Source organism: Pongo abelii, chromosome X (genome assembly GCF_028885655.2).
Source record: "Pongo abelii isolate AG06213 chromosome X, NHGRI_mPonAbe1-v2.0_pri, whole genome shotgun sequence".
Classification (NCBI taxonomy): domain Eukaryota; kingdom Metazoa; phylum Chordata; class Mammalia; order Primates; family Hominidae; genus Pongo; species Pongo abelii.
Window position 1 is genome coordinate 30,867,284 of NC_072008.2, and position 13,407 is coordinate 30,880,690.

At 43.7% G+C, this 13,407-nt stretch overlaps 1 protein-coding gene across 8 annotated transcripts in view; it reads left to right on the forward strand.

The window, feature by feature from the left end:
- Window positions 1–3,287: 3,287 nt before the first annotated feature.
- Window positions 3,288–13,407, forward strand: part of GK (glycerol kinase) — a 79,207-nt gene continuing 69,087 nt past the window's right edge. For 5 of the 8 annotated variants that reach the window (XM_054544101.2, XM_054544103.1, XM_054544102.2 and 2 more), the window contains exon 1: window positions 3,288–3,516. In XM_054544101.2, coding sequence (XP_054400076.1) covers window positions 3,439–3,516 — 78 coding nt within the window. In that variant the 5' untranslated portion in view covers window positions 3,288–3,438. 8 annotated transcript variants of the gene reach the window in all.

Below are 13,407 nucleotides of genomic sequence, written 5' to 3' on the forward strand. Positions count from 1 at the left end.
TTCCCTTTCATGATTAACAGTTCTGCTTGTACAGTGCTTTAGCAGGCATTACATCATTTAAGTCTCACATTGACCCATCTACGTCAGTGACATTTTCCCTATTTAACAAACAAGTAACAAGAAGCCATGGAAATAAATGAGTTATTACTCAAGCCCATGATGATTAAGTGTTGAATGGCAGGGCCAAGATCAAACCAATGTCCTTCCCTTCCCAGTCCAGTGTTTTCTCTATTGCTTTGCCTCCAGATCTGGGGTGGGTGGTGAGAAGAAGGTGAACTAGCATCCTATCTTTTTTCCTTTTTGTTTGGTTTCCTACCTAACTTCCTTCAGCTTCCCTTCCCTCAGACTCCTGTAAAAGGGCACTAGGTTTGATGTCAGGAGACTAAAATTCTAGTTCTGATTCTGCCACAGGAGGCTGGCTAGGCTTAAGACGTATGTCACTTATGCGCTCTTGGCCTCAGAGGCCCCATTGTTATTAATACTTCCAACTGTCTCAATGATAGTATGAAAAATGGAATCAGAGTGTCTATTGGTTGATTTTTACAATTATATAAAGGTTTTGGACAATAGCTGGGGCTTGAGGGAGTGAGAAAAGTCAAGCAAAAGGGGATTTGTCCCTCTGGAGATTAATTCCAGGACGACCCCACCCCCGCTGCCCTCGCCACACACACTCACCCTCCCTACCCCGAGGATACAAAAATCCGAGAATGCTCAAATGCCTTATATAAAATGGCATAGTATTTGCATGTAACCTATGCACATCCTCCAGCAAATTTAAATCATCTTTAAATTAACTATAACACCTAATACAATGTAAATGCTACGTAAATAGTTGTTATATGGTATTGTTTTTATTTGTATTGTTTGTTATTGTTGTATTGACATTTTTTCAAATATTTTTGATCTGTGGTTGGCTGAATCCTTGGATAAGAGACCCACACATATGGAAGGCTGACTGTAATTCTAAAAAAATAAGACAAAGTGGACTAATAAGAATTCACAGTAGGCCGGTCGCGGTGGCTCACACCTGTAATCCCAGCACTTTGGGAGGCCCAGGCGGGTGGATCACGAGGTCAGGAGTTCGAGACCAGCCTCCCCAGCATGGTGAAACCCCATCTCTACTAAAAATACAACAAATTAACCGGGCATGGTGGCGTGGGCCTGTAGTCCCAGCTACTTGGGAGGCTGAGGCAGGAGAATTGCTTCAACCCGGCAGGTGGAGGTTGCAGTGAGCCAAGATTACACCACCGCACTCCAGCCTGGGCGAAAGAGCAAGACTCCATCTCAAAAAAAAAAAAAAAAAAAAAAAGTTCACAGTAAATATTTAATATAGGCTGAGCTCAACTCTTCCATCTAACACCTTTCCCCTTATCTTTACCTCATCTCTAACAGGGTGCTGAGATGTGATGCCTTTTCAGTTTTGTTTCGGTGAAAGGAATGAGGATGTGGAACACACATTGTTGTAGGAACCACAGGATCGACAAATTTAAGAATCCCTCATGTACATTTAGCCCAACTTATTCTGAAATGTCTGAATTCTGATCCCATTGTGCTGCCAAACAAATAATTTGCTGTCCTGTTGGAATCTGAGAGTCAAAAGTATGTGAAAGTTCAAATGTGGTCAGGGATTTTTTTTTTTTTTAATGGATCGATGTGGTAGGTTTGGTGGCTTTGTTTTTACTGCCTTCTAGAACCAAGAAAATCCTTTTCTATATCATTCACTCAATTAATGCCTTTCACTGTTTTTAGAGGCAAGTTGGCCTAGTTCCTGCTTATATGCCTGTCTCCCTCTTTTCCTCTTCCGGGAAATTCAGAAATACTGACTCATTTTCACTCTTATATTAAAGCACGCCAGTTCATCAATAGTTATTAAACCTAGTATGTCCATAAGCAGACTTCATCTGGAACATTAGAATGTGAGGTCTAGACGGTGTTTAGGAAAATTTGCTTTCAGATCATGTGTGGTAAAACTATACAAACAGAGATGGACAAGTGACGTGGTGTAGAGCAAGGTAAGAAAGGAAAAAAAAAAAAAGAAAACAAAAGAAATGATGTTCCAGAACACAGAGATTTGGGAAAGGGATGGAAAGAAATGACAGGGAGTATAGCGGAGTGCTTTTAAAATTGATAGAGAGCATGGTGGGTTACAAAAGCAATTTAGTGATTTTTCAATCAGCATTAAAAAAAATGATATGCCATAGAATAAAAATACAGACTGCATACTGTGGAAGGACAAATATTGTTTTGGAAAGTTTTTCTATATATACATAAATGTATATTAGATGTATATAACATGTATTTACATGTGTAACAATTGTAACTACAAATGTGCTCCCCGCCCACACAAACACTCGAGCCTGGGTTTGTTTTGTAAACTGTTTCGCAGTGTGGGTCTTGGTTCCAAGTTTGAAAGCCCTTAGAACACAGGACCCAGAAGGATCCGGGCAAGGTAAATTCAAGGTCAAGGGAGAGTCCCTTTTCTGTCCCCTGCCATCCAAAGCAGTTAATGGAGGGAGAGGGAATGGCGTGTGGGGGAGGGGACCGCAGAGTGAGGCCAAACGAGGAGCAAGGGCGCATCAGGACTGAGTGGTGCCGGGCGCCTTCTGCCTGAATGGTCGAGAGAGGAACTTGGGGAGGTTGATTTTGGGTGCTTTCCTTAAACGCTAAACCGAAAGAACTTCCGCGTTTCTTGTCCCTGAAAAGCTTGCAACGGTGAAGGATTCGCGTTGCTCCTTGAGGTGACCCTATATGGGGTCAGTCCCAGCCAAAGGAATGATTACGATTACCAGGGGCCAGATGCAGGGAGGTGGGCGGGGCGTGGGAAACGCGGGAAGGCCGGGCCGGGTAGGTCCACACAGCGACTCACGTCGCTGCACGACTCTGCACAGCCCACTGGAGGGAACAAGCAGTTCTACACACTTTGGGACCCCTATGGAGGCGAGCCCCAGGACACGAGTGGAAGTGCGCTCTTTTCGCCGGCCAGGAGCGCTGCCTGCCAAAGGGCAGTACTCGTCTCCGCCGCAAGCCATGCAGCTGGATGGCTCGGCTGTCTGCTCGCCGGGCCCCCACGTGACCTACTGCGCGGGCCACCGCCTCCACCGCGCCCAGGCCCCGCCCCCGTGACGTCTCATCGCCCTCTGCTTGTCCGAGCGTTCGGCTCTTTTGCGTTTGCTGATTGGCCAGCCCAGGTGACAGCGCCCACCCCCACCCCCCTGACACGCCCCTGGAGCCTTGGGGTACGCGGTGGGGGGCGGGGCCTGGGCCGGAGGGGCGGGGTGAGAAGGCTGCGCGCGGGTAAAGGGGCCGCCTTGAGCGCGGTCCGAGCGTTCAGCGGACGCGCGCGGCCTCGCTCTTTGGACTCGTCACCCGCCCCTCCCCCTCCCGCCGCCGTCACCCAGGAAACCGGCCGCAATCGCCGGCCGACCTGAAGCTGGTTTCATGGCAGCCTCAAATAAGGCAGTTTTGGGGCCATTGGTGGGGGCGGTGGACCAGGGCACCAGTTCGACGCGCTTTTTGGTGAGCCCGGGGTGATATTTGAAGAGGCGCTGAGCCGGGGCGGGAGTCGGGGGACGGAGGGGGTGGCTGTTGTGTCCCCATCCCGCATCTCTCCGGCTCGGGGCCCCGGCCGCTGGACAAGGGAGGGAGGCCGGAACGGGACCTGCCACACTGGGGATGCCCCACCTAGGCCTGGGGGACCTCGGCCTCTCTTGACCCCCACGGCCGAGTTGAACAGTCGCAGTTTTGGTGGCGGAGCTGGGTCACCTACTAATGGGGTGACTCTTCCCCCAAAGGGAGCAGGGACTCTCCGAGCATCCGCGCAGAGCGGCCAGCTTGCAGTAGCGGACAGGTGGCCACATTGACGGCTACCGCGGTCTTCCCCAGGAACACTTGGCCTGCGAGACACAGGACGTCCTTGGATGGGGGGAAAGCTGTGTCACGGCTGTGGTAGCTAACACAGCGTCCTTTCCAGCAGTAGAACGAATAAAGTATTGGAGTGATGATGCGTTGTCATCCTCTCCCACAAAAATTGCAGAGGGTTGAATACTGGGGAGGGTGGCAGAACGAATTAGGAAACAGTCACACTACACTGCTTTTGCCATAATCTTTATTTAATTCCGAAGACTTTGCCCATTACAAACAAATGATTGTCCTTACTGTGCTTCACAGCATAATGCGAGACGGAAATTCTGTTTCTCTTTTTATTTACCATGTGTGACAGCACAGTTTTACCGCAAAAGATTGCTATTTAAGTCACTCTGCTGATTAATTTTTGTGCAATTAGTAAAGTTGCTCTTAAAGTGACCTAGCACTGAGTTCAGTAAGATAATTTAAAAGTAATTGAGGCCGGGCGCGGTGGCTCACACGTGTAATCCCAACAGTTTGGGAGGCTGAGGCGGGTGGATTACCTGAGTTCAGGAGTTCGAGACCAGCCTGGCCAACCTGGCATAACAAAAATTAGCTGGGCGTGGTGGTGGGCACCTGTAATCCTACTTACTCAGGAGGCTGAGGCAGGAGAATCACTTGAACCCGGGAGGCGGAGGTTGCAGTGTGCGGAGATCGCACCACTGCACTCCAGCCTGGGCAATCCAGCCTAGGCAACAGAGCGAGACTCTGTCTCAAAAAAATAAAAATAAATAAAAAATAAATAAAAGTAATTGAAATGAATGCCTGCTGATAAAAGCCCATGCTTTCAATGGATATTTGACTAACTTGGCAAGTTGATGTAAATATTTAATGATTATTTAGCTCTTACCGCAAATCATGTTTTCCTGCATTATTTTTAGTATGTATATATCTATACATATATACACATATGTGTATATTTATACATATGCATTATACATAACATGTATATATTTTTTCAAAGTTCTGTCAAAGCTGGCACTTGACTAAAAACTGCATTTGTGCTTTGATCCTGACATATCTTTTTTTGTCTAAAGTGAGAAGCTTTCAGTCTAATTTTGGTTTGAATCTTATTTAATGGCTTACCCTGGTTTGAGCTGCCAAGCACAGTTCCACTGTCTCTTGCACTGTTTATCTTTTGATCACCCAGGGCAGGTTTCACTTTGTCTTATATTCATAGAAATGTTTATAGAGTAATCCTGAATCATAAGAAAGTTTGCTTAACTGGATTTGATTAATACATAATATACACGATCATCATCATCTTCCCAACTTAAGAAAGACCATTAAGACATGTGCCAACTAACTGTGGGTTGATGTTTAAAGCCATATTCAAGAATTGCCCACACAAATGCCTGCAGGGACCAGGCAGGTAGAAGGGGGAAGGCGGACTAGAGAGATATCCAGGTCAAGGGGACAGCTAGTAGCTGCCAAGCAGGAACACCAGCCCAGTGCTGCCAGATCGTCAGATTAAAAGCAGGTAGTCTGGAGTTTTCAATTAAATCTTTCAATTCTTAAATGTTGGCAATTAGTTTATAAAGCACTGTGGGGGCCAAACCAAGCATGGCAGATGTTCTCAAGTTTATACAGCCTTTGCTCAATATGAAAATGGGAAAATATTTCATAATTTTGTAGGCTTCCTTTAGGACTCAGCTTGAACTGTCCATGCCTTCTTTTTGACTCTTCATTATTGCTGTCCATGTAGCCCAGCAATCTTCTTTATTCACTGCAGGTTGTTCTTGGTCCCTCAGGTTTTGTTGCCCAAAAGACATCTTTCTACATCAATGAAGAAGGACTTGATCAACTTCATATTACCACAATTAATTGTTCAGTGTGTAACATGAACAACATGAGCCTTCAAAAATTGGCTCCTGTTTACTGGGCTCTGTGAGGCCTCGTGTCATTGCATGTAAGCTAAGATGCAAATTCAGAAGATTCTCATCCTGCTTAGAGAATGATGTATAAAAGTTGATCAATAAAATTGTCCCCTCCTTGAGAAACAACTATGAAAGAATGCTCTAGAGGCAAATAAAAAAACCTTAGAGATCCTGTGTGAAGTAGTGAAAAACTTAGGAATGGTTTAGCAAGGTGTTTTTTCCTTTGTTTATAAGGAGAGAGGTTGCTAAACCACTCCCTGCAAAATGCAGATAAAAGATTTGCTGAATAAGTGCTTCAATCACAAGATGATTCCCAGGAGTTATTCCAGTCATATTACTCCACGTTGTAATTATGACTGAAAAATAATTGCTTACCTCTCAGGAAAGAATACAGTGGATAAGAACTGTCATAAGGAAGCTTATAAAATTAAAGATATTTAAGTAATTTCCTGACTATTATTCAATAAATTTGCATATTTAACTTGACTTTCCTGAGACCAATAACCTCTGCAAGTTTTCTTCTTTTTTCTCTGTTAGCAATATTAGCTTTCTCCCATAAGGAGAAAAGGCTTTATCTGTGCTCTTTCATCCCAGGGAAATGCCTCTACCTCTGTCCTCCATATCTGCTTCTCTACCTCTAAATAGTGGCTCAACTGCCACCTTTTAGTGTAAGTCTTCCTCAAACCGTTATTCAGAATTCCCCCCCCCTTCCTACAGCACTTTTAAAAATACTTCTATTAATAGCTCTTATTACCTTCCCCCTTGTATTATAATTGTCTACCTGCTGTACTTGGGAGCAGGGTCCTCCTTTTAAGCTATTTGTCATGTTGACCAAGATGTTTTATGAAATACAAAGGTGAACAGCACTTAAAGACTGTTCAGAGAATGTTTTATACATGTTTATTGAGTAGATTTTTATTTCTCTTTAATAAGTTAACTGAATTATTTTTTATTTTATTTTATTTTATTTTTTTGAGACAGAATCTCGCTCTGTAGCCCAGGCTGGAGTGCAGTGGCATGATCTCGGCTCACTGCAGCCTCTGCCTCCCAGGCTCAAGTGATTCTTCTGCTTCAGCCTCCTGAGTAGCTGGGATTACAGGCATGCGCCACCAAGCCCGGCTAATTTTTATATTTTTAGTAGAGACGGGGTTTCGCCATGTTGGTCAGGCTGGTCTCGAACTCCTGACGTCGTGATCCACCCACCTCGGCCTCCCAAAGTGCTGGTATTACAGGCGTCAGCCACCGTGCCCGGCCAAGTTAACTGAATTTTAATTCTGGTTTTCTTTCTTACCTCTTAAAACGTTCTTGGGTACGTTTGGTTACTTAATTTCTTCTTACATTTTAGTAGTAGACATACAATAGAACATGTTCATTTCCTCATCAAATTGTCAAAGAATTAATCTTGGGACCCCATGCATATGCTTTGTACAAGCGGAAAATTTCCAACTTATCTGATAGGAAAGTGAATTGGGGTTGGCACATGGTAACTCAGATTGCAGAGTAGGAACTTCTTGGAAAGAGAATTAGTGTAACAGGTTTTAAGGAGGGGCCATTCTTTGTAAGACAAAAGTTTCAGCTTAAACAATCAACTTCCTTCTTTAATTTGGTAACTTAATTTTTTCCCTACTACGATGATTTTTTAAAAGACTTGTAATGTGTTGTGGCTTGAAATGTGTCAGGTACTATGTTGAAGACTTTTCCAGCATTATCTCATTTAATCCTCATAACTCTGTGATATAGATCATATTAGTAAGCTTCTTTACACAGGTGATTAGACTGTGGCTGAGGATTGTGCCCAAGGTCACAGAGTAACTGGTGGAGCTAGGATTCAAGTCCAGGTCTGTTATACCCTGAAACCAGTCCTCCTGACTACTGCCTTGGGTTCCCCAGCTGTCTAGAGTACTGTGAAGGGGAGATGAGAGAAGGGGGAGGCCATCTTCTCACCTATTAATCAAGTGTCAGTTCTGATTATCATCATGAATGAATCTTCACCAAGAAAAACATACTTATAAATTGGTTTTGCAATCTATAAAAAATATTGCCTTTGAATGAATACTGTGGGTTATGATCATCTTGTGACTCAAATTCAGTGGGTCCTAGGCAGGGCTCAGGTGTGTCATTGTGGATAATGGTTGCATAATCATTTTGTTTCAACAGACAGTACATATAAAGAATGACTAGAATTGTAGCTCAGTGCTTGTTTTGGCAGGAAGCATTCCCTTGGCCCCAGCTGTCCCATCATACTTAGAGATCTCATAAGGCTTACAGATGGATTTCCTCTTTCCTTCATTTGTGTATTCAACACATTTATTAAGCATCCATTATGGGCCAGGGACTAATGAACAGTAAATTTGGTAAAACTGATTTGGCTCGCAGTTGGAATGAGGCCACTCTTGTGATAACTAGAGTTGTGATTCTTTTTGTTTTTTTTTTCTGAGACGGAGTCTCACTGTGTTGCCCAGGCTGGAGTGCAGTGGCACGATCTCAGCTCACTGCAACCTTCGCCTCCCAGGTTCAAGCAATTCTCCTGCCTCAGACTACTGAGTAGCTAGGATTACAGGTGTGCGCCACCACGCCCGGCTAATTTTTTTGTATTTTTAGTAGAGATGGGGTTTCACCATGTTGGCCAGGCTGGTGTTGAAATCCTGACCTCATGATCCGCCTGCCTCAGCCTCCCAAAGTGCTAGGATTACAGGCGTGAGCCACCGCGCCTGGCCAAGTTGTGGTTCTTTTGTTGTTTCTTTCTTTCTCCACTACATTTGCTTGTTTCCTTGCCCGTCACATTACGCAAGTTTCCTTGCCCGTCACATTACGCAAGTACCAGGAACACATTCTCAACAGAGAGCTGCCACCCACTCTTGTCTTGTCTGTCACAAGACTAAGTGGTAAGAGCTTTCAATTTTGAGCTTCTTGAGGGATAGAACCATGTCCTTTTTCTTCCCCCAAAGCCTGACACAGCATCTGGCATGTGGTAGACACATGTTACATGAATCAACATTAGCAGCAAGGGACCTGCAAGGACTCGGGTGTGTTGACTGGAACGCTTGGATTAGAATAGACCGATAAAACTTGAGGCATCTTGGAAAAAGTCAAAATCAGAAACTATAGCTCTATTTGATGTATGTATGTGCCATTTACTACAATTTCTTTCTTTCTTTTTTTTTGTTTTCCTTTTTGAGACAGAGTTTCACTCTTGTTGCCCAGGCTGGAGTGCAATGATGTGATCTCAGCTCACGGCAACCTCCGCCTCCTGGGTTCAAGCGATTCCCCTGCCTAGCCTCCCTGAGTAGCTGGTATTACAGGCATGTGCCACCACATCTGGCTAATTTTTTGTATTTTTAGTAGAGATGGGGTTTCTCCATGTTGGTCAGGCTGGTCTCAAACTCCCTACCTCAGGTGATCTACCCGCCTCGGCCTCCCAAAGTGCTGGGATTACAGGCGTGAGCCACCGTGCTTGGCCAATTTCATTTTTAAGAAAAACATAATTTCATTTGCTATGTTTTCTTTACTTCTGTGGCTTGTTGGAAGATGCCTTTTCTAGTCAAATTTGGCATGGAACATATTTGTGGCTAATATTTTTATTTTCAGTCACTCACATTTATGTAGTATCATGGTGTTCTCAAGAGGAAGTTTAAATTTCTGAATAATGTCTTATCACATGGTAAAGTTTAGTGTGTCATAAAAGAGTAGGCTAGTGGGGAAATCACATGGGGAGGGAAATGAATGTGCACATTTATGATAGGACAGATGAATTAGTCATAGGATGAGTGAGGCAAGCCTACGGGACAGTTACTTAGTAAAGAGAGCATTTCAGCTCCCCAGAAGTCTCCTTCTTATAAGGCAGAGAATACATGTGTTGTTTCAGAAGCTAATTTTTAAATATTTTTTTGTTTTTGAGACGGAGTCTTGCTCTGTTGCCCAGGTTGGAGTGCAGTGGTGCGATCTCAGCTTACTGCAACCTCCACCTCCTGAATTCAAGTGATTCTCCCACCTCAGCCTCCCCAGTAGCTGGGATTATAGGTGTGCACCACCACAACCAGATAATTTTTGTATTTTTAGTGGAGATGGGGTTTTATCATGTTGGCCAGACTGGTCTTGAACTCCTGACCTCAGGTGATCCACCCACCTCAGCCTTCCAAAGTGCTGGGATTACAGGCGTGAGCCACCGGGCCCGGACAAACACTTTTTTATAAAAACAATTTTCCTTGTTTTTTCAGTTTTTAATTATTCTCCTCCTCCAAATCTGGAATTGAGTCATAGTTTGCGCATAGAGCTGAATATAGACCTGGTGACTTCCAATTGTAATACTACCACTTACAGGTAATAGTAATAATAATAATAATAATAACATAGCAGTAGTAGCAGCAGTGACAGTAGTGGTTACATCTTTTGGGTATATACTGTGTCTGCACTGAGCTAAATTCTCATCCTATGTTCACTTTCCTTGTTTCTTCCTTTTTAAATTGCCCTTCACCCAAAACAAAATCTGGAATTGAGACATGATTTGGGTTTAGAGATGAATATAGGACTGGCTTCCTATATTCATTATTCAGAATGAGTGATTTCTAATCCTTATTCTGTCATCTATTAGTGGTGGTGGGAGTAGTAATTGTAATAATAGTAATTATAAAATTAGTAGCGGTAGTAGCAACAATGATAGTGTTGACACCTTTTGGATGTATACTCTGTGCCTATTCTATGCTAAATACTCTTCATAAATTACTTTATTATCCTTTTACAAATGAAAAACGTAGAGGCTCAGAAAAAAATGTCAAATAGCTGATGTGGGCAGGGCTGGAGCTCGATGTCCCCCAGCTCTCTGTGCTTCCGGGGTCTGTGTGTGCTCTTTGCCTCTACATCACACCAAGCATGACGTTCTCAACTACCTTTCTGGCCCACACAAAAGTCTGAGGACGTATCTTTTTTTTTTCTTTCTTCTTCTTTTTTTTTTTTTTCAAGATGGAGTCTTGCTCTGTTACCAGGCTGGAGTGCAGTGGCATGATCTCGGCTCACTGCACCCTCCGCCTCCTAGGTTCAATCGATTCTCCTGCCTCAGCCTCCTGAGTAGCTGGGATTACAGGCGCGCACCACCATGCCTGGCAAATTTTTGTGTTTTTAGTAGAGACAGGGTTTCACTAGGTTGGTCGGGATGGTCTTGATCTCTTGACCTCGTGATCCGCCCACCTCGGCCTCCCAAAGTGCTGGGGTTACAGGCATGAGCCACAGTGCCCAGCCTGGATCTTTTTCTTTAAGCTTATGACCTAAAATAGAAGCAACTGATCACTGGATATCTCCACTTCTGTGCCCAAGCAACACTTCAAACACACATTATCTAAAACAAAATTTGCAATCTCCTATGCATTCCTATCCCGCAGCTACTGCTCCTACCCTATCCCTTGTCTGGTAAACACTGCCTACTCAGTTGCGCTGACCTGTAACTTGTCATCCCTGAGTGTTGCTCTTTTTCCTGCTTGTACCTCCTGAATTAAGAATCTCTCTGCACTTGCACTTCACTTCTGTCCATCCCATCGTAGCTGCCCTCCTAGTGGAGGCCTCTGTATGTCTCACCTGGACTGCAGATACATTGCAACTGCTCTTCCTGTCCCAGCCTTGCCTCCCTCTAATCCTTTCTCATCAACAAGTACTGTGCACCCTCGCCCACCTGTACACCCTGCACTCCTATGCCCACTGTCCCGCATGGACTCCCTTCTGTTCAACCTGAAGTCTTAGTTTAGAAGTTACCACTTCTGAGAGCCCTTCTCAGACCCTCATAATTCTGGGTTACATGTCCTTTCTCCTCTTCATAGCCCTGACAGCCCTATGTGAGGCAGAAGTTGCAGTGAGCTGAGATTGTGCCACTGCACTCCAGCCTGGGTGACAGAGCCAGACCCTGTCTCAGACGAACACCCCCGCAAAAAACCAAATGACCAGGCTAGACATTGTATAAAGCAAATGATACAGCCACTGCTATCTTTAATTGACAATGATTTCTGAAATCTACTTGAAAAAATCAGACTAGCATTCTTGCCTCTGGGTACTGTGTTTTAATGTGGAGTTAATTATCCTCTACCATAGAGTCTTGTGGAAACATCATTAGCCTTCTTTGTACATTTGTCCGTCTGCAAACAAATCAATGGCCAGAAGGCTTCATGTGAACCTAGATATATGAGGAAAAAAGTACTCTAGAACTTCATGTCCAGTACAATAGCTGCTGGCCACATGTGGCTACTGATTACTTTAAATATGGCTAGTCTGAATTGAGTAGACTGTAAGTGTAAAATATATACCAGATTTCAAAGACTTAGTAAAAACAAATCATTAATATTTTATATCTATCACATGTCAAAACAATAGTTTATAGATATATTGGCTTAAGTGTGTTATTAAAATTAATTTCATATGTTTCTTTTTATTTTTTAATGAGAATTTAAAATTAGTATGTGGCTTGCATTTTGGTTTGGGTTATATTTCTATTGGACAGGCTACACTAAGGTGGTGTCAGTGTCCTAAGTTTCAGAGCTTTGATGAAGTAGGGAGGTCTAGGCTCCATCTTGGTACATCCAAATGTTGTTTGATTGGATGGCTTCATGGTCTAATACAGCAAATAGAATTTACCAAAATCCTTCTGTTTTCTGTGTCTCTTCCAAAGATCCATGAATTCATTTTTAGCATAAGGGCCCTGACGTTGCCCTAGTTAAAACTAGGAGGTGATGGAAGAGGGGTCTCACTCCATTCAGAGCCCCATAGGTCTGCTATTGAGGTTTTTATGAATTCAGCCAGCAAAAAGGGACACCTTGTTTCTTTCTTTCTTTCTTTCTTTCTTTCTTTCTTTCTTTCCTTCTTTCTTTTCTTTCTTTCTTTCTTTCTTTCTTTCTTTCTTTCTTTCTTTCTTTCTTTCTTTCTTTCTTTCCTTCCTTCCTTCCTTCCTTCCTTCCTTCTCTCTCTCTTTCTTTCTTTCCTTTCTGTCTGTCTGTCTCTCTGTCTGTCTTTCTTTCTGTCTTTCTTTCTTTCTGATGGAATTTCGCTCTTGTGTCCCAGGCTGGAGTGCAATGGCGTGATCTCAGCTCACTGCAACCTCCACCTCCTGGGTTCAAGTGATTCTCCTGCCTCAGCCTCCTGAGTAGCTGGGATTACAAGCATGCGCCACCACGCCCAACAAATTTTTGTATTTTTAGTAGAGACGGGGTTTTGCCATGTTGGCCAGGGTGGTCTGAAACTCCTGACCTCAGGTGATCCACCTGCTTCAGTCTCCCAAAGTGCCAGGCGTGAGCCACCGCGCCCTGCCAACACTTTGTTTTCTTAACCTAGAGTCCTTTAGGGATTTGAGAGTAGCAGGGAGCAGCAGTAATATGAATAACAGTAACACAGCTGGAATTTCCTATTGTAGTGAAGTTTTTCTGCACATAAGTGTTTCTCATTTTATCTGATAATTTTTGTCCTAATAAGTACATGTAATACACCATATTTTTTGAACGTTCAACAAATACTTATTGAGCACCAACTTTGTGCCTGGCACTATTCTAGTTCCCAGGGATACTTCAGTGAGTAAAACAGGGCAAATGGAACTGGTTTCCTAGAGACACACCCTAATGCTAATGGAGCTGGCATCCTAGAGACATACCCTAAT